The sequence below is a fragment of the Nipponia nippon genome, unplaced genomic scaffold (genome assembly GCF_047370975.1).
Source record: "Nipponia nippon isolate SJK-2023a ecotype South Korea unplaced genomic scaffold, ASM4737097v1 scaffold_1, whole genome shotgun sequence".
Taxonomy (NCBI): domain Eukaryota; kingdom Metazoa; phylum Chordata; class Aves; order Pelecaniformes; family Threskiornithidae; genus Nipponia; species Nipponia nippon.
In genome coordinates this window covers 15,339,787-15,364,000 of record NW_028262290.1, presented here as the reverse complement: position 1 = coordinate 15,364,000, position 24,214 = coordinate 15,339,787, and the positions used below count along the sequence as shown (strand labels likewise).

The following is a 24,214-nucleotide window of genomic DNA, read 5'->3' as shown; positions in this document are numbered from 1 at the left end:
GTGGGATCGCTGGTGAGCATCAAACCTGCCTATTTCTGTGCTGATTCTTTCTGAAAGATTTGCTGACAGCAACATGTGAGAATCAGAGTTGTGAAGTCGTGCCTCCTGTGCGTGAACTTGGTTTTTCACAGCGTCAGTCAACTGTCTGGGAAAGATAGCCATCCCCCGTATGCTCCCCGTCTCCTTCCCCGAACCCCTTCCAAACAGTTAAAAACAAGTTCTGACTCCAGCCAACATTTTTTTTTTGAATATACATTATCATGCCAAGAAATCTTGATTCTTTGGGCTTTGTGTTACTCTTCAAAACAATATACAGAAACAGTGGTCCTAGGACAGTCAACAGCGGATATATTTTTTTCATTTACAGTAGCCTCGATACAGAAAGATTTATCATGGATTTTGTTTAAAGGAGACCCAACAGAAAACACAACTGGCTTGTCAACACTGCGATGGACTTGGTGTGTAATTTTGGGGGGTTTGTAAACAGAAGGTGACATAAGAAAGAAATCTGATTTTAACTGAAATTACTTGGGACAGGCAAAAGTAAATGCTTTGATGCATCATGTTCCTCCATCATCCGAGGCTAACTTTGAACTAAGATGAAGGCATACTCGGACTGTGAGACATTTTCAGCCATTTTATCATGAGAGCTTCCTTAAGTAACAAGCATTCCTTCATTACACTTTCAGATGACAAACTACTGAGTGCATTTGGACAGTCTGCAAAAGGGACCTCTTTTAGCGAATAGTTTTCTTGGAGAGCAGATATTCTCAGAAAAATGCGTGGCCCTACTATCATCTAACATCAATATTAAGCTCTTTAACAGCATACAATTTCTTGGTATCTTAATACCTTTAACAATAGTGATCTTAAATCTTGAACAGATGCTTGTTCATAACCTTTTTGACTCCTTTTCTCTTTCTTTTTTAGTCTTCTCCTCTACGTTGCAATTCAGTTCACCCGTTTTCAAACTTCAGTTAAGCTGAAAACACACAAAGGAAAACTTGCCCGCACTTGCTCAGTACTATTTCGCAGCTGACGTTAAGAACAACGAGAGGTCTTTCACTGTATGCACACCACCCTCGCTTGGACCGAACATGTCAGACTGCCTTCGAGCACTGGCTGTGAAAGCCAGGAAAGGTGGATCGTTCAGATTGCAGTTTTTGGAAAAGCCGCACTACGTTTGGGCCTATCTGGGTATGAACGTGTATCAGCCAGAAACTGCTCTTTAAGCTTTTTGAAAGAAAAAGCTTGCAGAAAAAGGAGGCTACAATCAGGACCCCAACCACATTATTTTTGCATCTAGAAATGACCCAACATTAACAAGTATGGGTGACCCCCAAATTCCACTTCATGGAATGGGACCCACAGACTTCAGTACTTCCAGGCTTTGGCTTCTTAATCAGAAACTCTCATCTGACAGTGGAAGCCTAACGTTAGCAGCTCAGCAAACTAGCTCCTGGTCTGCCAGTCTAGAGAATCACAAGGTTTAACCATACCATGGGAAACAAATGGATCCCTTAATTTTACTTAACATTCAAGATACTCTGTCCACTTCTCCTTAGGAAACAAGCTTGAGGTCCAGTGAGTCTCACAACCTGTTGTTTCAGTGTTGTTGTTCTCACGAGCCTCAGCAAAGGGAAGCACAAATTCCTGGCCCTCCGGAGGAATAACCCCAGGCACCAGTACACTCCTCGGCCAAACATCTGGAAAGCAGCTTTGCAGAAAAGACCTTGGGGGTCCTGGTGGACACCAAGCTGACCATGAGCTAGCAATGAGCCCTTGCAGCAAAGAAGGCCAACAGCCTGCTGGGCTGCATTTGGCAGAGTGTTGCCAGCAGGTCGACGGAGGTGATCCTTCCCTTCTGCTCAGCCCTGGTGAGACACATCAGGGGTGCTGCATCCAGTGCTGGGCCTCCCAGTACAAGAGAGACACGGACTTACTGGAGCAAGTCCAGCAAAGGGCCACGATGATGATTAAGGGACTGGAGCTTCTGTCATATGAGGGGCAGCTGAGAGCTGGGGCCGTTCAGCTCTGGAGAAGAGAAGGCTCAGGGGGATCTCGTGCATATGTGTAAACACATGATGGGGGAAGTAGAGAAGATGGAGCCAGGCTCTTTTAAGCAGTACCCAGTGACAGGTCAAGAGGTAATGGGCATGGATTTGACATACAGGAAATTCCATTTAAATACAAGAAGGCACTTTTTTACTGTGATGGTGGTCAAACACTGGAACAGTTTGCCTGAAGTGGTTATGGAGTCTGTATGCTTGGAGACATTCAAAACCTCACTATGCATGGCCCTGAGCACCCTGCTCTAGAGGACCTCACTTCAAGCAGAGGGCTTGAACTAGACAATCTCAAGAGGTCCCTTCGCACCTCATCTATTCTCTTCTGTGATTGCTTCTTCCAGCAATGGCAATTAATTTCAGATTTGTAGCTGTACTTTACTCAAAAGCCTCTTATTTTCTAAGTAAAACACTGTACTACTTCAGGAATAAAGCAGAAATGCGTTTAATGCTAACTCAACTCACACTGTGTCCTATTCCATGCTTATGATCAGAGAGTTTCCTCCTCAAATCCTTATTCTTTACAAATCATCCTTCAACTTCATCATCTAGGGTGTGTAGGCATCCAATTCAGCATCTTGTCCTCAATCTACAGATTTGAAACTGTTCAGCAATGTTCTCAGAAACAGAACTTACAGACCCTATGAGACCCATAGGAGCCTTAGGATGAGATCTGATGGTTTGAGAGAAAAGATGGCCAAGAGTCAGCACGCAAACATGGACTACAGTGACCAGAACTACAGCCTAGCCCCAGCCCCTGCAAAAGCTATGTTTACAAATTTGTCTTAGCCATTATCACACAGAGATACTGGCAAATATTACAGTTAAATGCTTTTTTTGTGTGTGTGAATGTGGCTCCTCAACCTTCTGCAGCATTATTCCTTTGTGCTCCAGGACCATCAAGTTTTGAAACAGTCTGCAATTGCAAAAATCAATGAAATCCCACCTTGACCAGTGCATTTAAACATCTTTTCATCTACAGTAGAACTGTGCTTTGGCTTAAATTCTGAGTGAACGTTCAATAAATGAACTATTTTTTTGAGCCTTGCCCTATTAATATTCAGGAAAAAGCATTTTTCATTTATAAATGCTTTTTTCTAATTTATTTGCTTTAATCAGCAAGTAAGCCATTTTGTATTTTTAATGTAAACTCTCAAAAACACAGATCTTTGCCACAGCACTGAAAGCAACTTTATAATTAAGTCCATCCCAAACTTTATCTCATATTTAGAAATTTGTCTTTATGAGAAATCATATTTAAACAGCAAATGGATTAAATTCCTACTGATTCCAATATTCAAATATCAGATGAGAAACTAACTTTAAAAAAGTAACCTTAGTCCTAGTATTTGTGGTTAAAATAAAAACTTTTACTCTACAAGTTAATGAATGTGGCTGAACAGCTGCTACAGCCACTGCTGGAGGAAAAGCAGCAATTTAATAAAGAGTAAAGTGATAATTATCCAGCATCCTGATTCATTTTAAGATATGGCATCTTCAAGCACCAGAACACACGTACTCCCTTTAATTGATAACTGAAAACATTTCCTTGGGCTAACTAAATATCTAGTTGACTGAATTTTCATTAAGAAAAATAGTGATATGATCCCCTGGGGAGAATGTTCTTCAATTATAAACACCCATGTTTCATTTTATAGTCTCCTTTTGTACCTTCTTGAGAAGCCCACATTAAGCTTGTGCCATAAATCTCTTTGGAAGCAGACAATATTTACTATCATTCTACTTTTTTCCAGATCAAGAATAAATAAAAGGGCCTTCTCCACATCTGGACAGCATCCCATGCTATGTATTTTCAGCACTACTACAGCACAACTCTTCCCTCAACCATTTTCCTCCACAAATGGTATCATCAGCCCCATTTCACACTCCTCCACAGTGAACACAGTTGTTCCTCACCTTCTGAAAAGCTGGTAGAGGGAATGCTCTCAGGAGATGACCTCCTGTTATGCCACTGGCATGGGGAAGAGAAAATTGGGCCAAGAGGACAGGATTTATGGTAAATTAGGGTCCTTGTTCTTGTTCTGGCCTCATCCCTCAGGATTTCTTTCTGCGTGTAGAGTGAATGTAGCAAAGGCAGAGGAACTAAGCTGAATGATCTCTCCTAGCCTCATTTTACCTGTGTGTGCTGCTCTGTCAGTCCTTTCCACTGCTGCAGCACTTCTTAAATTGCTGTTCAGTCATGCAGCTCTCTTAGTGACAGTATTTGGTCTCAGCTCTATCAATGCAGATCTATAGATTTGCATCTATATTACTAGATCCTGCTGATCTATTAATCCATATGGTGTCAACACTTTGACATTTATCCTCCAGTCTCTGACCACATCACACATTTTCTGCCTGCCAGCTGCTCCTCTTACACTCTTGCTGCCCACCGATTCCGTACTGCACTCAACATGTTGCTGTGGAGGCCATCATGTTCATATGCCTCTGACAGGTCTGCCCTTGTACTGTGGGCACCTCATCCCATCTCTGACTTTCTCGTGTGGAGAAGCCCTTCTGAGCTGTGAAATTTGCCCAGAAGAGATCTTTCAACTTAGACATCCTCCCTTTACCCTGGCTTCCTTGTTCCTTAGCAAGAGACTCCTGGTCTGAATGGAGAGAGCTCCAACAGTTACTCAGCTTCAGGTCTTTTTTGTAGCGTTAGCCGTAACACCTATTGATTGTTACCATTTGATAATGGATAGGTAGACAGTAACTGCAGTTTCTCTGGCTGCTGCTTCTGAGTAGGTCCCTGCGTGTGGCAACCCCATGCCCAGGGCACCACTCTCCCTTCTCCAGCCCTCATCCACGTGATTCCTTTCAGGCTGCAGACTCTCTTCAGCTGCCATTTACTACTGATTTGTCAGTCGTTGAAGCCAGGAGCCCCTGGTCTGGTGCTGCAAACACCTGTGTGGCAGCCAGCCCTACCGAAGAAGGGACAGGACAGCTGATGGGTACGTGGCACTTGTGCACGGTGGGCAGAATTGGACGTAGAGGACAAAGATGCAATATGGACCAGTTCAGAAGACGGACAAGAAATGGGAAGGTGAAGAAAATAAAGCAGGAAGAAAATCTATCATTGTCCTATATGATAACAAAATTTTTGCTGATTTGTTTTATAAACCTTTGAACAATGGACTTTGGGAACAAAGCCAAGCATTAAACTTGTAATACCCTCTGTGTTGATCTATGTCTGAGGTGAACTATATCACCATGGCTCAGTTTATAATGTAGGGCAGGAACGTGCTATAAAATGCACCTGACCCACAATTATCCTGTGTTCAGTTTTGGGCCCCTCACTACAAGAAGGACATGGAGGTGCTGGAGTGTGTCCAAAGAAGGGCAACGAAGCTGGTGAAGGGTCTAGAGCACAAGTCTTATGAGGAGCGGCGGAGGGAGCTGGGGTTGTTTAGTCTGCAGAAGAGGAGGCTGAGGGGAGACCTTATCACTCTCTACAACTACCTGAAAGGAGGTTGTAGCGAGGTGGGGGTCGGTCTCTTCTCCCAAGTAACAAGCGATAGGACGAGAGGAAACGGCCTCAAGTTGCGCCAGGGAAGGTTTAGATTGGATATAGGAAAAATTTCTTCACAGAAAGGGTTGTCAAGCATTGGAACAGGCTGTCCAGGGAAGTGGTGGAGTCCCCATTCCTGGAGGTATTTAAAAGCCATGTAGATGTGGTGCTTAGGGACATGGTTTAGTGGTGGACTTGGCAGTGTTAGGTTAACAGTTGGACTCGATGATCACAAGGGTCTTTTCCAACCTAAATGGTTCTATGATTCTATGATTATTCCCCTCCGATGGCCTGCGCCAGGGGCCCACTGGAGCATCCTGTGATGCTCTGCTACTTGGGCTTTCTCTGTATGTAAGCTGAGGTGTTAGGGTCTACTGAGAGGAGGCAACATGTGTGTCTTGCACCACTGTGGAGCTGAGAAGTAGCCAGACCCAGATGCTGGGAAGCAGCACTGGATTCCACAGTATGGATGCAGTATGGACACAACCATTATTAGTGGGCAGAGAGGTTCATATCAATGGATCAAATAGCAGTAGAGTAAGCAAAACAGTAATTAACAGACAACCCCTGTCTATTCCAAGCTGCTTGTGGAGTTTTCAGATGTGCTTTTGAGGATGGACTTGATTAAAAAAAAATCAGCCAAAATAAACCCACTAATATTTGCAAATCATATATTCAAACCATAAAACCATTTAAAATCTAACAGTAGTCTTTGTTCTTCCCATACACTTTGATATTCAGACGCTTTAATCTCTGTTATGAAGCCTCCTAGGACATCCCCTTACAGTTTTAATTTCAATACCATGAGCATAGTTATTTACTAAATGTTTTCAGGCCATCATTCAATCCCCTTAGGATAGGTTTCATCTAACCAACAGCAGATGTCTACAGAGCAGAACAGCCAAGAGGTCGATGGCTACACTCCTTTCTTCCACAATGGAGAGCAATAGACATTTCTGGTGTGCAGCGCATCTCATCTCATCTCATCTGGAGGTAGACATTTAAATTAGGCAAAAGGTAGGTCACATCATTAGGTCTACAGTTAGGAGAGAAGAGCCCAAACTTACTCTTCATCAGATCCAAGCTCAAACATCCCTCCCTCTCCCTGGGCCAAATATTCCCTATTGGGTAGGAGCTTCAAACCATCTACTAGGAAATACAGTGCATACAGGAAGAATTTAGGGTATCTCAGTCTGGGCTTTGGAAGTGTACCACATCACTAACCATGTAACACAAAAACTATAATAAAACACATCTCTTCAGCAAGTTTTTGTCAGAAATGTAGTGGCATTGTTGCAAACATTACAGTCACTGATGCTTGTAATAGGAAAAAAAAAAGTTATTTTTAACAAGATCCTGGACCTACCCAAATACCCTACTGTCATCCATTTTGCGTCAACCGATTGCAGAGATGTGATTGAGAAAAAAAGCAATAAACTTATGTCTCTGAAACACAAGAGAAGATCCTTTAACACACTTAAGGTGTCCTTCATCCGACCGAGGTATGGCTGCCACTCAGACCTGCTTGCTCAGCCACCCTGCCCCACAGCAGCTCGTACTCGGAGCCCCACAGGGCGTTGCAGCAAGTCCGCTGCTGGCACGGGGGAGCACGGGCTGCCTGTCCTCACCCTCCCTGCTCCAAGAGAATCCATCACCGTCAGGTCATGCTGCGTATCCCTTCTCCAAAGGCTTTTCTGAGTGTGGAGAAGGAAGCTCTTAGTTCTGGACATTGCCATTGATTTATATGCTGTAGGTGACTATTTTTATTATTAATCTTCTGCACCTGTGCCCAGCATGTTGGATGGGTGAATTTTAAATAAATTAAATTTTGCATACTCACTCCCTTTGTGATTTTATTATGCAAATAATGCTCATCTTTTCACCTCTGAAACCATACACATACCACAATTTCAAAGTCAGACTAATTTAGAAAAATGCTGAGAAAGGCAGATCTTTTTTAAGGACTCAATACAATGAGAACTGATTTCTGTTCCTTTGTAATCTGGAGGGTAAATGGGATAGCCCATTGTTTTCACATTTTTTTTCTTTTTTAGAAAGTAGAAGTTTAACTGCAATTTTTGTCTATGGTTATATTCTGTTGTCTCCAGATTTCTGCAGGTCATCTTAAATCCTGCCTGTTCAACTTGCTGTGGGTATTTTGTAACTTTCTGTGACACAGACTGCAACTCTGAAAGCAAAAACCACAATCATTTCTTGAGGTGGTTGGGGATGAATGAATTCCCAAGGTAAGGGGGGACAGGCAGGGGAGCAGGAGAGGCAGGACAATGCAGAGGACAACGAGAAGGAGAGCTTGCAGCTTTCAGAGCATGATTCAGATTGCTCTCTGGAGGCTTCCCTGGAAATCGGCAGAGTTCGCAGCAGGATGTATTGAAAAGATATTGAGCACATAATCGTCAGCTCCTTCATGAATGTTGATCCACAGCTGGGTCACATCAGCTGCTGCAGAGCAGGAGCAGTAGTAACAGATGCTACCGATACAGAAATATGTTGGCTTTGTTAAGCCTCAAGTTTTGCAGAGGCAGACAGAGGCTGGTCCCACACATCACGCTCATTTTTGACTCTGTGTGAGCTTTGAGTGCAGAGGGACTCCCCTGACCACCCATTTTATCCACCGGTTCAAACAGCAGAACCAGTTTCATCAGCATTTGGGGCCATATTGCTTAACTGAGGGCATTTATTAAAGGCTTTCAATGTATGCGTACTGATTATTTATCACTCAGAGCACGGGTCGGTCATTCTTGGCTAGAAAATGATGAATATTGCTCAGTGCTTTCTTGACCTTAGTCTCAAAGATTAAGTTAGTCAGCTGTCCTGGTGGACTGAATACAGTCCTGCTCTACTGGAGTTGGTCCAGTTCCAATTCTAGAAACTCTTGGAGGACATTTTTCTATTTTATTGGTTCCATGTACTTTTCCCTTTGAGCCTCTCTTTTCAGTCAACATTTCTGGTTAGGAGTCCTTTCTTCTTTATTGTCTTCAGTTAATACTCTATCTTATTTTCTTTAATGAGTGCCCTGTCACCTCTGTATTATGCAGGACTTGTTTGGCACATCCAAACCAACCAGTAACTACCAACCCCAAAGACACCCACTCTAATGATGAATCCAACAGATCAGATAGAGAAATAATTCAAAGGAATCATTAGCAATCTTAGCTTGCACAAGAAAAAGAATCAAACACAATAAAAAGTGTGCTTATTTGATCTGTTCACATTTATCATCAATTATAGAGATAGTGTGAAGTAGACAGATCTCAAATTTTAATTACCTTGAAATCTGCATAGTGGTTTACTAAATGCCTTTTTGTTTAAGTCTGTTTAATACAGTATTTAATTAAACCCCATTCTAGGTCAAAGTAATTTAATTAAAAAAACTTATTGCCTGTAGGTCCTACATAAACAGCGTTGAGCACACCCTGCGCTTGGAGATTGTATGATCACTGACCAAGTTGCTTCCTTGCTCAGGGACAAGCAGATTACTGAAAAACCTCTATTACTGGAAATGGGGAATCAGGGAAATGCTTTGTGACTAGTAAATCCCAACACAAAATATAGTCGTCCCACAGGAAAGTGCTTCTGTACAAGTGGCTGTCATGGTGTAAGTGGGATCCTGCACAGCAAGCCCAGCACACATCCTTCTCTGAGTTGGAACAGAAGGAGTGAGGGCATACAGTATTTTAAGTTACACTCCGAAGGATTTTTACTATAAAACACTGAAAAAGTCTCAAAGACAGACACATTCCTCTCCTGCCAGGACGCACCTAACACAAAACTGGCAGCTTTAGGATATCTTTAGGTACTTGTACCTTGTCCAAAGCATGTCAAATTTGATGCACAACAATCCAGTCACCATTTTAAAATGTGACAGTACAAACAGTGCTCCGCCAAGGACCTGGGCAATCTTGCACAGATTAAAAACATATTTAAGTCTTGGCAGTATTTCCCTCTTACCCTTATAGGATTTTTCATTTCCAAATGAACATTTGTCCAAGCTCGTGACTATCTTGAGAGCCAGGGTCCATCAGCTGTGGGCTGTAACACTTCACAAGCTCTCCTGGCCCTGCTTCCCCTCCATTCAAAATGCTGCCACGAAGACTATTTTCTAGTTTCCTTGCTTTGATGATAATGGATTCATATTTGCAACAGCAGACTCAGAAATGCCTGAAGACTTTCAAGGTCCCTCTGAGCAGAGCCTATCTTTACCCATCATTTCTTATTTGTTACTGAGCTATTGATCCTAACTCTGCCAGGGACACCAGCCTCTGCTACCCAGTCAAAAAAAATCTCCGAAGACAATTAGATTTTCTCCCAAGAGGCTCCCACTTCTGGGCAGAGTTTGTTCAAAACTCCTGCAAGACCAGACTTTACTACCTTCTTGAAAAATCCTAGAAGAAATTTAGAAAGATTTTCCTTTACCAGGATGTCTACAAAAATGTGACAGATTTGTTGGGATTGTGGCTTAAGTGAGCTACCGTCTTATTTTTCTCCCATACTTATTTGTTGCATTTACCTGCTGCTTTCGGATATATTTAGCATTCAATCTTTTGCAGTCTTTGCAGTCCATATCCATAAAGCACTGAGTGCAGTGAGGTGCTGGCCCACAAGGAGGGCTTCTGAAGTGCTGTCATAATACAAATAAGCACAAAGACATAACAACAGCATGTGGAAAGGATTAATTTTACCCTCTGCTTTTGACGAGTAAGAAAGAGGACTCGTAATATCCAGACAGAAAATAACTTGAGCATATTGCAGACAGACTACACATACCAGTTAATGTGCAAGGAAGAGATTTCACAGGATGCCTCGTGATTACCTTCACAGGGAATCAATCTGCATATCTGCAGATTACTTTTGTTCTTCATGATGACACTGTAAATGAGGGTCCAGGCTGAAGCACACTTAGGTACCTTCACGTCTGACTTGCCTCGTTCTTGGCTCCTTCACCGCTGTTCCCTGTGCTGGGGGAGGGCACACAGGTCGCCCAAAAAGCCACTCAGCTCCACATCTGGATTCACGCTCTTTGGTTCAAGACCGTTTAGCAGCATACACTAAGGATATTTTCATGAAGTAGCATGCACTATCACACAAACCATCTCTCTCCTCTGTTGATCCAAGTCTAAAACTACTTAAAATGCTTTAAAGAAGGGAACATATGCACTCCATAAGGCAGAATAGGAAGTTTTGAAGAAGCATGATTGCTGCTTGACTTTCAGAGGTGTGAAGCCCCCAGAAGCTCTATGCAGGCCCTGGCTCTCTCAAAATAAACCTTGAAGTATTCAATACAGATCATTTGACACCTGTGGGTACCTTGCAAAAATCAAGCTATCCCAGGGAACACGTGTACAAAAGCAGTCGATGTTTTTTGTCGGCTATGCGGCCACGTGCAGCTGCTTATTTAAGGCAAGCTTTGAACTCTGAATGAGATGCACTGATAGAAAATGTTGCAATGCTGTGGCAAATTATGTAAATATCACACACAAGGAAGCACCCTCAAACAGTGATCTTGTTTGTGTTCTCTCTAAATTTCCGTCAGTGTGGATTTTAACTAAACAAACACCGTTCATCTTGTGCTGTTGTTTGGAGAGAGAACCCAGTGGGAACTCTACTTCTTCTCTGAACCATGTCCTAGATCTTTCTAGCTTAAAACCTCCACCACCCACATCCCTGGACATTTCTACTTTCACCTGCAAAAATTAACCCTTAACTCTGCCGTATCTTTCCAGATCTCAAGGCAATTGGTTACTAGGCAACCATCCCCTATTTTCCTTGGCTTGCTTGTTTAATTGAAGCCTGTGCTAAATAACATTGCCAAAGAGGAAAGGCACTCTCAAACAGTGAATAGTTATTACTAAAGTCATGGTATGAGGAGGATGGGTACAGGAAAGCAGTCCCCTCCCTAAAATGTCCTCTCATCACCAGCAAACAACTGCTGACTATACAAGGAAAGACCTTTTGCCTCTTTGTCTTCTAACACCACAACAGGAGACCTGCATGGAGGCTACGTCTATACTATCTGGTGACCTGCCCCAGGGAGCATTCATGCTTCCATCTGCTCATCTCTCACCCACACCTCCGGATGGAGCCCTCCATGGGTGGAGGGAACCACCAAACTGCCCCGACCTTCCTCTGGGAAGAGACCTAGACCTGTTTCTCCATGGACAGGACCTGCAGCTGATCTACCCTGCCTGCCTCAGGAACGACTGGGGATACAGAGCACCCTTGGGGAGCAAATCGAATTGACAGCGCTCCCCGTGTCTATGGGAAAGCAACTCTACCAGTGGAATTTCTGTCCACCAGACCCAAAATGAGGTCAGTCCCACAGCAAATATTTTGGCACAGATTTTCAAGGAGGCCCAATCCAGCATGCACCATTCCCACACTGATACCCTCCAAGTGCAGCAGGTAGGTCTGGAAACAGAGCTGGAATTTTTGCACCAATTCCTGAAAGCCCAGATGCAAAAGATGTTACCTTTCAGATAGTACAGGCCCTTCTGCTTTCTGCAGTAATGCTGCTCAGAGGAGGGTGGAAACAGGGACCAGAAAGCCAGATCTTAGTAATACGCTACAGTTCCCTACTCCAAAATGGAAGATGAATGAGAATGTGTCCTTGTGTGCATGGAGAAGGTGAGAATGTATTTGCATGATGCAAAGTGTGCTAATGTGAACGACAAATGTCTCAGTGCACAAAAATCCTAGTGCTTTGGTAGTCGTTAGTCATTAAAAAGTGACTGGTTTCTGGCTAGACCGACTCAGTACATCAGTTCTCCACACTGCTGTATGAGTCCCAAGAGAGTAGTGAGGAACCTGCAAGAGGCTGGGGAGGAGAAGCTGCAGCAGCCTCCACCCAGATGGCCTTAAACTGCTACAGAAACAACTCAAAACTGGAGCCTATCTACTAAACATTCCCATTCCTGTGTTAGGTGGAAAGTTGTGACAGGGATCTCACTGCCTCCATAGACACATCTATGGTGCCAGGTGCAGAGCACTTGAAAGCAGTTGCTGACTAGACCTGCTCCAAGCCCGGCCTCCCAGATGAATTTACGTAACATTCATAGCAAAGGGAACAAAAAACAAATCTATGAGTTTCCTTATTTAATGCATGGAGAATGAAAGATGTACTTGATTTTTAAGAAGAGTGTTTAACCAGAGGAACAACTGACATAAGTCTTACGCAAAGGAGCAGCGGTATCAAACGTTTTCATAAAGTGAGAGCTGTGGAGCAAGGACTTCTTCTAAAGAGAGCTCTGCCTGGCTTCTCCACGTAACTCCTCACTCCCTGGAAGCCACATGCTTGTCCAAGCAAACTCTGCCAGGCTGCAGAGCCAGACCTTATAGGCTGGCTCCATCCCACCGAATTGAAAGCATTTAAATAATTCTAAGCCTTCATAAGCTTAGAACCTGATTGCTTTAGATTCAGAGGAGGAAGAATACTGCCTCAAATTTGAACTGCCCTCTGGAAGCCCATCTGAATCGGTGGCTTGAAAGGGGTTTCTCATCTCCCAACTCCAGGTGCATAATGCACGTTTGGTGGGAAAAACCCGGGCTGTACTATGCCACGGCTGCACACTTCCATCCCTGAGGAAAGAAACATCTCTCCATCGTGCCTCATTTTCTCCTCTGTGGCAAGAGAGATTTTTCCTAAGGGGTAAGAACGAAACATTTCACTCAAGGTCTTCAAGAACTCAGAAGTAGTTTGTGATACCTGAAATAGCACTACTGATACACTTGCTTTATATCTCATTCTGACTCATGACACTTATCTTCAAGATATCCCCTGCCAGCCAGCTGATAAGACTTGGTCTAGAAGATCCAAGTGACTAATTCGTAAGAATATATCTTAAAGAGAACACTTTTAATTATGTGTGTTTGACATCTTTATACATGTTTTGCGAGATGATAAATACATTTTCACCAGGTTTCCATTGATGCCATATGGCAGCTCACAAAAAGCTGAACAAATTAGGTGTAATGAGGCTCATTAAAAAAAAGGAAGATCTGCTATTAAAAGGACTTTTAGAATTCGCAAGATGATGTTCAGGTGGAGGAGATAACCTGTACCTCGCTCCACTGGTATTGCTGGTAGGTGGCCAGAAATGCCTCTGCCCCGTCAGAGGTATCAGCGGACTTGCAAAGAGAAGCAGCCTTGGGAACAGTTGAAATACGTACAGAAAGCAGAGCAGAAACACCTTTCACAAAATCAGATGCAAGCCAAATGTCCTTAAAAGTGGGGAAATTGAGAGCGATGCCAGCTGATGGACATGGTAATACTGACTTAGAATTAGGTAACAGCTTCAGATGGTCAGATGACTAGTACGTCAAAGGTACCAGGCCAAAAGTCCAGCTGCAGTAGGAGGGTGAAAGAGCTATGGGCAAGAAATGGGAAGAAGGTTCTAATAAAGATACAGATGGGATGGTCTCTGCCTGTCCTCTCTTCCCTTAAGAGCAAAGGCGGGGTCAGAACATGTCTTGATCCAACAGAAAAAAAACCAAAATACTGTGGTCCAGTATGAAATACTCACAAAGGGATCACCAGGCTGAGGGCAACAGTGAAAGCAGCACCAATGGTTGCTTGAAGAGGTTCTTCAGGGTTGGTTCGCACTCCACCAAACATGCAGCCACCTCGCTGCCAGACTGCGCACATCTTGGAGGGCAGGGGAAAGGGGGAATCTCTGAATAGGAGGTGAACCTCTGCCACAAAGCTGTTTCACAGTTCACTCTGGCAGTGTGACTGGGTATCCTCTGGAATCAGAAAGAGCAGCCGCTGGAGCCTACCAGAACTGCAGCAGTCCCTAAAAATGTAAAGCAATTCCTGCTGTGACCTTTGATACATGCAGACAACTAGACAGCGTTGTCCCCCTTCCATCAGCGATGCCTGGGTATTTACAGCAGCACCAAGGATGCTTTTGTGTGACCCCAGAAGTTATACGATGGGCACAAGCACCTCAGGTTTCATTTGCACTGTGGCCACTCTCACTTGAGCTATGCTAGTTAGAGAAGAGCATCTCGAGCTAATTCTGCAGTGAAAATCTGTCTAGAGCCTTAGAGAAAACCCCAGCTGGTATTACTGTGGGACACATCCATTGCTTAATTATTGTTAGAGCTGCAGCTCAGAAAGATTAGGTGGTTTATTACAGTTGCTGTCAGAACCAGCCTTCCTCCCCTCTGTTTTTCACATGTGAGTGCATGCTTCTTCCCTGACCTGGCTGGAGGACAAGCCCAACAGCAGTGACTCACCTGCTCCTGGGATCACTGGACTGAGAGCCTATGGGTTTTTTTTTAATTTTTTTTTTTTTTATGGTGAGATTATTCAAGTAAAGGGACCAAAATGGATCAGCAGATCAAAGGGAAAGACTCTATTGACAATTATTCCAAGGTAGCCTATAACATTGAATGGAACCCTACTCTTATCAGTATGACAGTAAAATTTGGTACCGGCATGGCACTTTTAGACTTTCTTCATGGCTTTCTATTTCCATTTCCCTCTAGTTTTAACAGATTTGCCAGTACCAACAACTATTGTATCTCTAACCTCTGGCCATTTCCTAAAGCTTACTCCCTTTACCTAAACCCATCACACCGCAAGAGTCCTCTGTAGGATCCCTGCTTTAGACATTAACATCTAAAATAATGAAGCAGCAGATGCACAAGGTAGAAATAAAGACATACAGAGCAGGAAAGAGGGAGGACAGCACTGATTAAGTTTTGCTGTGTTACAGCTTGTTCTTCCAGAAGGGCTTGCCATCAGCTGTTCCCTAGCACTGTGCATATGTCTCTTCTGACTGGAAAGCACTGCACTGTGTGTCAGATGCAGCACGATTTCTCCTGGCTATCGCTCGCTAATTGCAGACCCACTTCAGGGTCATTCAGCCTCTCCGCTCAACAGGATGCTGCATTTCGCCTTTATAAAATATCCTTCCTGGGGCATATTTTGCAGAAGACCCTACAATGAGAGGCACAATATACTAATCAAGTTACATCAGCTGTATATTTTCTCCCATCCCATGTAAAAGAGAGATGCACTTCTCTAAAACCTCTGAGAATGCAGACCAAAATGATACATAACCAGTGGGGGAAAAAAAAGGGCCCCACCTCTTCTGGCCATATGTCCTTAACAGGTCCTTTCACAAGGAAAGTGCTGTTAGCCTGGGAAATTGAAATAATGCATATTGGCTCAATCCGGTCCCGAACAGTCCAAAGGATTCACAATTGGGCAGATAGTAAGCAATAGTGTATCAGAAATTATCAAAATAAGGAAAAAGAGACAATTTCTGTACTTGTGTACACCCTGTTCAAGTATCCAGAGGGAGCCTTTGTAGCTCTTTTTTTAAATTCCCCAGGCTGCGGATACGTTTATAAGATTTCACTGCCTCGATTGTATTTACCCTATTTTATGTTACCACAAAGAGGACTTAAAGCTGATAAAATATACTTCCAAAGAGCACATTAGTCTCCTTTTGGAATGATGAGTTTCCATTAAGACTGACAGGTATTTTCCATAATTTCCCATGGGAGACTATCCCCAGACTCCTCTAAAAGGTTTTCAAACCCCACTGCTGCTGCCATTCACAAGGCACAAGCAAAACACCCTGCTCCTGCTGTCCAACTCAAAGCACTCTTCAAAAACAAATGACAAATTCTCCAACAAATTGCTACTAAATACAATTTGCCTGCCCTCCTTGATTTTGCTTACAAGGATGAGTGTTTTGTTCGCATTATTCTTCCTGCCAAAAGCATATTATCAGAAGCTAAAGGGGGAAATTACTTCGTGGGAGCCTTTAATTAAAAGAGGGTCGCATTTCATTGCCTTTTTTCCCTGTGATAGATATTGCTATCCCTCCCCTCTCCTTTCTCCATCTCCCCAAATCCAATCTGGAACAGGTTGGCATGATGGTCTTTTACAAATCTACATCATCACTGAATTTGCTCCTTTTATATGCTGGCAGAATGCAGCACTGCATAATGCTATAAATAACTGTTTTATTCGTCGAGGGCTTACCTGGCACTGGCCAGCACACTGCTCTTTCTAGCACTGTGCAATAATTACAAATTACAATTTTCTCACCAGTTTGTTTATTTAGCATTAAGAAATAATCGCAAGGAGCACAGTATCACAGTCTGGCTTTTTTTTTTTTTTATATATTTTCTTGTCCCATTAATTGCATCTAAATTGTTCAACTTTTAAATGTGTTGTTGAGAGCAAAAATTAATTAAGAGCATAATTTTCTATATTGTTAATTTTTCTCTGGACTAGGAAACTAGTTTTTTGCGCCTGCCATGACTCTAAGTGAACTGCTATGTTCTTTTTTTTCTCGGATGAGAGATACTGTATGTGTGAGTGTTTTTTGGATTATTAGACTCTTTACCTCTGCTTCACTTCTATCTTCACTTCTATCTCGCTGACTGAAATATCAGTCAGAAGCCTGTACCAGACATACCAGTGCTATTTGGGATCAGATATTTTTCTGGGATTTGCCGCCTGGCAGACCACTGCAAGATTTTAAGACCTTCTGCAGTAATTTCATTTTTTCCTGGAAACAGAATTTTCTCCTCTAAATGGATTCCCTCTTCCTTTTGGGGCTGATACACATCTATGAAGCATATCTTGCTTTCCTTGCTTAAAAACTCCTGGCTCAGCAGAAGTGTGTGCAACAGTAGGTACTGAGGGTTTCTCTGACAGCATAAGGCATTTGGATGGTATGCTCCTAAGCTCATTTCAAAAGAAACTACGGGGGTTTTATTTTCACTGTTATACAGCAGAAATTTATCACAATTGGAATAAAAGACTTAGCAAAAAACCGTAAGCACCTCCTTGTCAAGAAACCATTATCTAAATAGCCTCTGAGATGTATCACAAGCACAAAACCACATTCTTTCCTCAGGAGATGCCTTTCAAAGCCAAGAGGTAAAAAAGGCAGGATAAAATACAGGGTTCAGAAAAAGATGACCCAAGGTCTATACACTATAATTCAGCATATATGAGCTCCAATCCAAAACACGGAAACACTGAGGAAAATTAAGGTAAATCACCCTAAAGAATGAAGTCACTGTGTAGGAGGTTGTGTCCCTCAAACCTACAAGTGGATGCTTTCATTCAAGCATAAAGTAGTCATAACTCACAACATCGTAATTCTCCTTAAAGGATTTTATGTGCTCTATCACAGATGCATTGACTTAAAGCATTAGCAGATTTGGCTTATCTTTCCCTTATGTATTTGTGTATATATGGCCCTGCTTGGTGATGACTGATTCGAAAGTTGAGCTCAGATTTAACATGGCAATTTGCTCTATTGCTATAAATCTCTCTCACCCAAAAACAACTGCAGGAGAGGTGAGGAAAGGAGGGAAGTCCTGAGCACAGCCAATGCTATAAAAATATCTCCTGAACTCCACTTTGAACTGCATTTTAGAAATACTTGAATCATGTGACGCTTTAGTATCTCCACATCATCTCTCTCAGGTATTTCTGCGAACGGGCCAGGTTACAGACAGAGCACTGTGACATCTGGGTCCTCTTGGTAGGCGAGAATTGCCATTACAGGACAACAGAAGCTAAGGCTGTTTAAGAAACGACATTATAAAAGGCATTTTAAGAATCTGAGTTATAAAAGCGGCGGTTCTAGTCTAAAGAATGAGTCCATTAAAGAAAGTGTCACTAGATGTTTCCATGTTTATTATGTGCTAGTAACTCTGGGCTGAATGTGCTCAATTTGCGAGTACAAAGACATTTTTCTTGTAACAGCCAATCTTAAAAACTCAAGCTGGGATCTGAGAGGTGGGGTGGGTTTTTCATTCTCATACCTCATTACCAGTAAATGTCAATCAATATATACTTGCTTATGTAGCTGTAACTGATCCTTATTATTCTATTTTTTAATCTTGAAACTGGTTCGAATACAAGAGCCAAAAAATGCAAACCAGATGACACCAGAGTTTATACAACAATGACCCAGCGCCCATACACCGTAACTCAGCATACATGAGCACAAATCCAAAGCATCTGACTGAAGCCACAAATGTTGCAAAGCTATTAACCAAGATAAACGGTGAAGATACCACAGTTTAGAGCCAAACCCTCCCCAGACAACTGCATGGGTTGTTATTGTCCTCTGAACTCCTGCCAGTATCTTTTCAGGAACGAGCTGCTCGGGGCTCAATGCATTATCCTAGACACAGTCGCAAAAAGCCAGATGGGAAGGCTATTACCTCCCTATATGATCATATAGTATCTCTGTCATCACTTCCCTGGTGGCAAGCACACAGTACTGTGAATTTATATTTAACCTATAGCTTAAATGATAGAAGGGCAGGAATTTATTAAAATGGCTTTGAGCAACAACTTGTACTCCACCCACATGTGCTACAAGCCACCAGACCGGCTTAGATGAACCCAACTTGGAGCTGCTGCCTCTCCCTTGAATCAAGGCGGGAAGCAGTTTAAGTCAGTAGCCATTCTGTAATGAAATGAGGTTTTTAGAAGACTATCCTAAATTACAATTAGTTCATAATAATTAGAAAGGAACAACAACAACAACAAAAATAGCATTCATTCACTTAAAATGATTTTTAATGTTATAATGACTGGTACGTAATTATACCAGAGAAGGGCTATTTGAAAGAGGGGAAAAAAAGATAACTTCAAAAGAAGAGAATTCATTTGGTGTTTATTTGCTTCAGGGTTCTAATTACTCTGGAAACCAGCAACCCTCCTGATAGGATTACTGACACGAACGCAACTGCAGCTGCAAGGAATGCTGAGCACATCAGTTTTTTAGCACCATTAAAACAGTCCTCTATAAATACCAGATGCATCTATCTATCTATTACTCTCCCTTCTCAGCACTTATTAGCCGAGCAGCCGCAGAGCATATCACAAAAATGAAATGTGTAGCTGTGGCAGAACTGGCGCAGTAGAGCAAGTAATTTGTATCAGGCTGTATAAGAGTTTAAGTTTTATTATTAAGTATATGTCACAGATATACTAGCATCAGTTCATCTTTTTTCCCCTTATAGTTCAGATTTATACACTTATTAATAAACTGCAGACCATCATTTCAACATCCTCATTTAGCAGAATAAGCCGGTCAAATCTGGTCAGAGTCGTGTGGACTCCACGTGGCAAAGCAGAGAGCCTTGGCAACTTTAATTGTTGCCGTCCAGAGAAGATTTATGATGCTATCCATCCCAGTCCTAGCTAATAAATCACATCTTCCTCCACTCTTCAGCGGATAGGTCGGACGAAAAAGGCTGGTAAGTCTCATTAGCACTCCCAAAAGTGGTGCAGAGGTAGGAAGGGAGCCACGAGGCTCGGCATTGCTTTTGCTCACATGAATTCTCAGAGAACTGCTTTATCTGATGGGGTTTTGAAAACCAGTAAGAGGAGGATTTTTCCTCAGGACTAGAGGCTGGAGGGACTTGGAGCTGGTATTCAGTTCTGGTCCCAGCACAGATTTCCCACGCAACCTGAAGCGTGTGGTTTGGTGCCTGTGTGCATCATCCTCCAAGGAGCAACGCTCAGACGATGCTTCCTACCATTTGTCTTGGTTAGTAGGTGAGCTCTTCAGGACTATGCATATGCAGCCATTCTCACCAGGGGCTGGCAGGTACAACAGCAATACAAAACAACAGCTAAAAGAGCTGGAAAACATCTTCAAATGTCAAGTTTTTGCATTCTGTCCCTCCCCTTCGCTTTTCTAGAAAGCTAATAAGAAAAAGCAACGTCGCAGAGCAGTTAGGCATTTCTTAGGTCCAATCTGAACAGCATCAAGGAGAGAAAAGTAGAATTTTTCTGTAAAATAATACATCTATCAAAACACTCAGGAGACAGGGAAACGCCAAACTGGCAGTTTCATTAAGAGATCATCCTCTAACAGTGGAGAAATTAGAATTCTTACATTATACTCTTAATAACTGTATTATTTTAAGACCTGCAAGAGAGGGAGAGAGCCTACACTTACAACTACACTGCATGTGTCCTGAAGCCTGGCAAGGCAAACCAGATGGGGCACAAGCAGCACACCGGTGAAGAAAAGGTGAGTTCTAATGATTTTTTCTGTCATTATAAGGCAGCTCTGTAATGTATACAAATATATTGCTTGTCTAATTCATGTGAAAACATATTTACCTATTAGTAATGAAAACATTCCCCTACTCCTCATGCCAAGTGCATTCCCAACACAAAACAAAAAGAATGTCTGTGCGCTAGAGCGTAAGGTATGGTACAGTGATCCAAGTTTAAATGAGCTGGCTAAAGAAAAGGAGCCGCGGTAGCAGAGCACAAAGCTTTTCCTCCTACAGGCAGGCTTCTCTGAGCTCCCTGGCTGGATTACGTTGGCCACATCATGCTGCAGAAGGCAGTGCAGACGTACCCGAAGAGGGGACGAACACAGCAGATGCAGAGACACAAGGAAACATTGAGACATTGGTCGGCAAGATGGCAAGCAGTAGCACACTTCAGTAGCTCAAATGCTGGCCAGCTTTCAACCAGCAAGATACAGTCACCAGGTGGGATCTGAAGGAGACGGTGGGGTGACTTTGCGGTAGCTCTCAGGGAGCTCTTCCCAAGGAATAGCACAGGTGATACCATCATTTAGACACGGGTGATGGGAGGTGGAACTGCAGCAATGGGGAACAACCTCACCAGTCCATAAGAGCTGCCAGGGAAGGAGGGAACCTAAGAAGGTCTGGAACAAAAGAGAAGCAGCTTAGGTTTCATATGTACACCAGAGTCAGGCCTGAAAAGGATTCCCAGTCACTTTGTGGGGGACAGTTTCCTGAAGACTGCAGAAGTTCACTTTGTTTGTGCTTACAGGCATCACAGAGGCAGGTTCATAAAGACAGTAATACTGGCCTGGAAATACCTGAAGTCTTCACTTACCTGAGTTGCCTGTGTAACAGGAGGAAAAGACTGTTATCATATCTTTGTTAATGACTTCATTAATGAAAACGGAATGAGACTCAGTGCTGCAAACCCTAAGTGCTGGCTAATGCTTAAAACAGCAAATAGTACCTATTTCTTGAGCAGTCAGTCACATTAAGCACCAGGCTTATTCCTTCTTCACATTTCCGAGATGATGTTCAGCTTTCGAAGGGGAAGAGAGGGAATGAGAATTCTGCCTGCAGTCTCATAATAGCTTCAGTTGTGAAAAAGACACAGCTTCATGATTTCCAAAGTTGCTATTTTTGCACATGCTTGGAGAAAGCGCAGTTTAACAAAACTTCACAATCAGCGATCCTCACAAAACATTCAGCATGTATTTGCCAGTTCTTTACTAAGCTAATTCATTTTTTAAAAGCAGCTTAGCAGAGATAACCACTCAGATTTAGATTTGCATTCTTTTGTATGATATTCTTCAATAGAAATGAAATACTTTGGAGATAAAAACAATCATATTGTTCCATTAGCCTGAAATATCTCAGATGGGGACAGCAATAAAAATAGATAGCTTTTAGATATGAGCACAGCAGAAAAACTGTGTTTCATATTGAGAGTTCAGAATGACTCTGGTAAATAACCTACTCTTCTAACAGAAGTGTGAGTAAGGTCAGGTCAGCACGTGGACCGACTCGTTCAGCTGATGAAGGTCTTGCAGCTCTTTGAGCTCTGTGTGTTGTGCATCCTAATACACTGAGTTTCAGTGCTTCCCAGTGGTTGCTTTATCTCATAGGGAAAAGCAAACACAGAGGCAAATGTTCCATAAACTCTAAAGACGGAGCCAACCTTATGATCTACACACATTATTTTCCCTGAAGGCAAGTCAAGCAGGATGCCATTCACGTGTAGATGTCTCAGAGTGTTCTTCCTCCTTCAAACTTCTGATGAGCCATCAATCCCGATGGGAAACATGTATGAATGCCCCTTTCTCCAAGGCATCATAAGATTTAAGGAAGGTTGTGCAAATCAGTGAGAGCCCCAAACCAGATTTTAATCAATGCTTGCTTGACCTCCTAATGCATTCATTTCTTTGTAGAAAAGCTAAAAATTACTTTCATTAGAAAAAAAGGCATTCTAGAACCAAAGCACTATCGTATAAAGCAAGCAAGCAAGAAAACTCCAGACAAAATACTTCTTAATTCCTTTTCATCCTGGAAAGTTACTAAGACTTCACTAGAATATAACACCGCAACCTGGTAAAGCTTTTCAGCACGACCAGCAGAGTACCCTGTGGCAGCCTATAAAGTCAACTTGTTGGTATTAACACACGGGAGACAACTTAGAACTGAAAAAAGAACTAAAACAAAATAAATGACATACTGAACTCCAACAGCCTTTCAGATGTTATTGGTGTATGTTGCTGAGATTTAATTTTTAAATTTCTGAGGTACATCAGAAGTTATTTTGGGAAGAACTTAACTTAAGCTATGAGGCACAAGCTGACATTTTGAGGTATCATCAGAAAGATTACAATGAAATGTTAAAGAGAAGAGCTATTCCCTCTAGACCGACTGAAGCAGGAACGGCACATCCTCATCTCTCCAAGTCCACCACAAGCCCTAAATTGTACAACAGCACACTTCAATTATTCCCCTGCTTTCAGTGTGCTAAAAATAAGACTGACATCATAAACCAATTTTAACTAATATTATAAAGCTAAGTGCATGCCAGTGTCAGTAAATGAAACGTAAAATTAATTGTGCTGCAAAGGAGCAAAGCCTTGTGAAAGAATTCACTGTAGTAGTAAATGGTGAGCAGTTTATATGCCCTCAAGCTTTACAGAAGTCATTACTACTTAGATGTCATGAAGGCTAGTATTCACAAAGTCTTTTTCAACATGATGTTCATCATTTATTATCAGACAGACACAAAAACCAGCTAGCCAAACCCCAAGACTCACTGAAGTTAACTTCTCATGATTTCAAGGGGCATAACTGAAGTTTTGACAGAACACAAGATTGTCTCCTCTAGAAGAACAAAAGGTATCATTTTCTGAAATGAATACCAATGTCATGTTCTCAAAACGGGCGATCATTAACCCAGAGAGCTGAAACTTGAACATGAAAGTAAACAGATCAGGGGAACGTCTGAAAACTGGCACTCAACATATCAGCTTTCTATACCTCCTCAAATCACTACTGCTTACTTTCCTGGCCAAACAAAATTTGACTGCTGTTAGTAATGTACTCCCAGTGCAACTGTGGATGGGCGAACTGATTTCAATATGCTACCTTCATGCCTTAATTACAATACTGTCAGGTACAGTAAGTCTCTTTTGGTGGTGATTGCATTAAGAAACAGGAGGCAGGCAGGGAAGGCTGGCAGGACAGCACAGGGAAGGAGGAAGAAGGCACCTGGTGAATTGTGAAAACAAAAGAAAACAAAGAAGATGTTGAAATCCATAGGAGAGAACACATCCTTTTAGACTTCTTCCTCTTTAAAAGTCACTTTGTTCTCACAACTGCAGTTTTAAGTGGTTAATGAAGAAATAAGGAAGGACTGGAGTACTGCATCCAGCTCTGCAGCCCTCAGCACAGGAAGGACATGGACCTGTTGGAGTGGGTCCAGAGGAGGCCACAAAACTGATCAGAGGGATGGAGCACTTCCCCGTGAAGAAAGGCTGAGAGAGTTGAGGTTGTTCAGCCTGGAGAAGGGAAGGCTCTGCAGAGACCTTATTGCAGCCTTTCA

The 24,214-nt window shown here is 42.5% G+C and overlaps 1 protein-coding gene across 4 annotated transcripts in view; it reads right to left on the bottom strand.

Moving 5' to 3' along the window:
• The window catches only part of SAMD12 (sterile alpha motif domain containing 12), a 179,904-nt gene that overhangs the window by 32,615 nt on the left and 123,075 nt on the right, over positions 1 to 24,214 (bottom strand). The window contains exon 6 of one of the 4 annotated variants that reach the window (XM_087747183.1): positions 21,190 to 21,275. The exons of the other annotated variants lie outside the window; for them this stretch is intronic. Within the exon in view, the coding sequence (XP_087603309.1) occupies positions 21,229 to 21,275 (47 nt within the window). The 3' untranslated portion in view covers positions 21,190 to 21,228. Of the gene's footprint in view, positions 1 to 21,189; positions 21,276 to 24,214 lie in introns of those variants that run through there. 4 annotated transcript variants of the gene reach the window in all.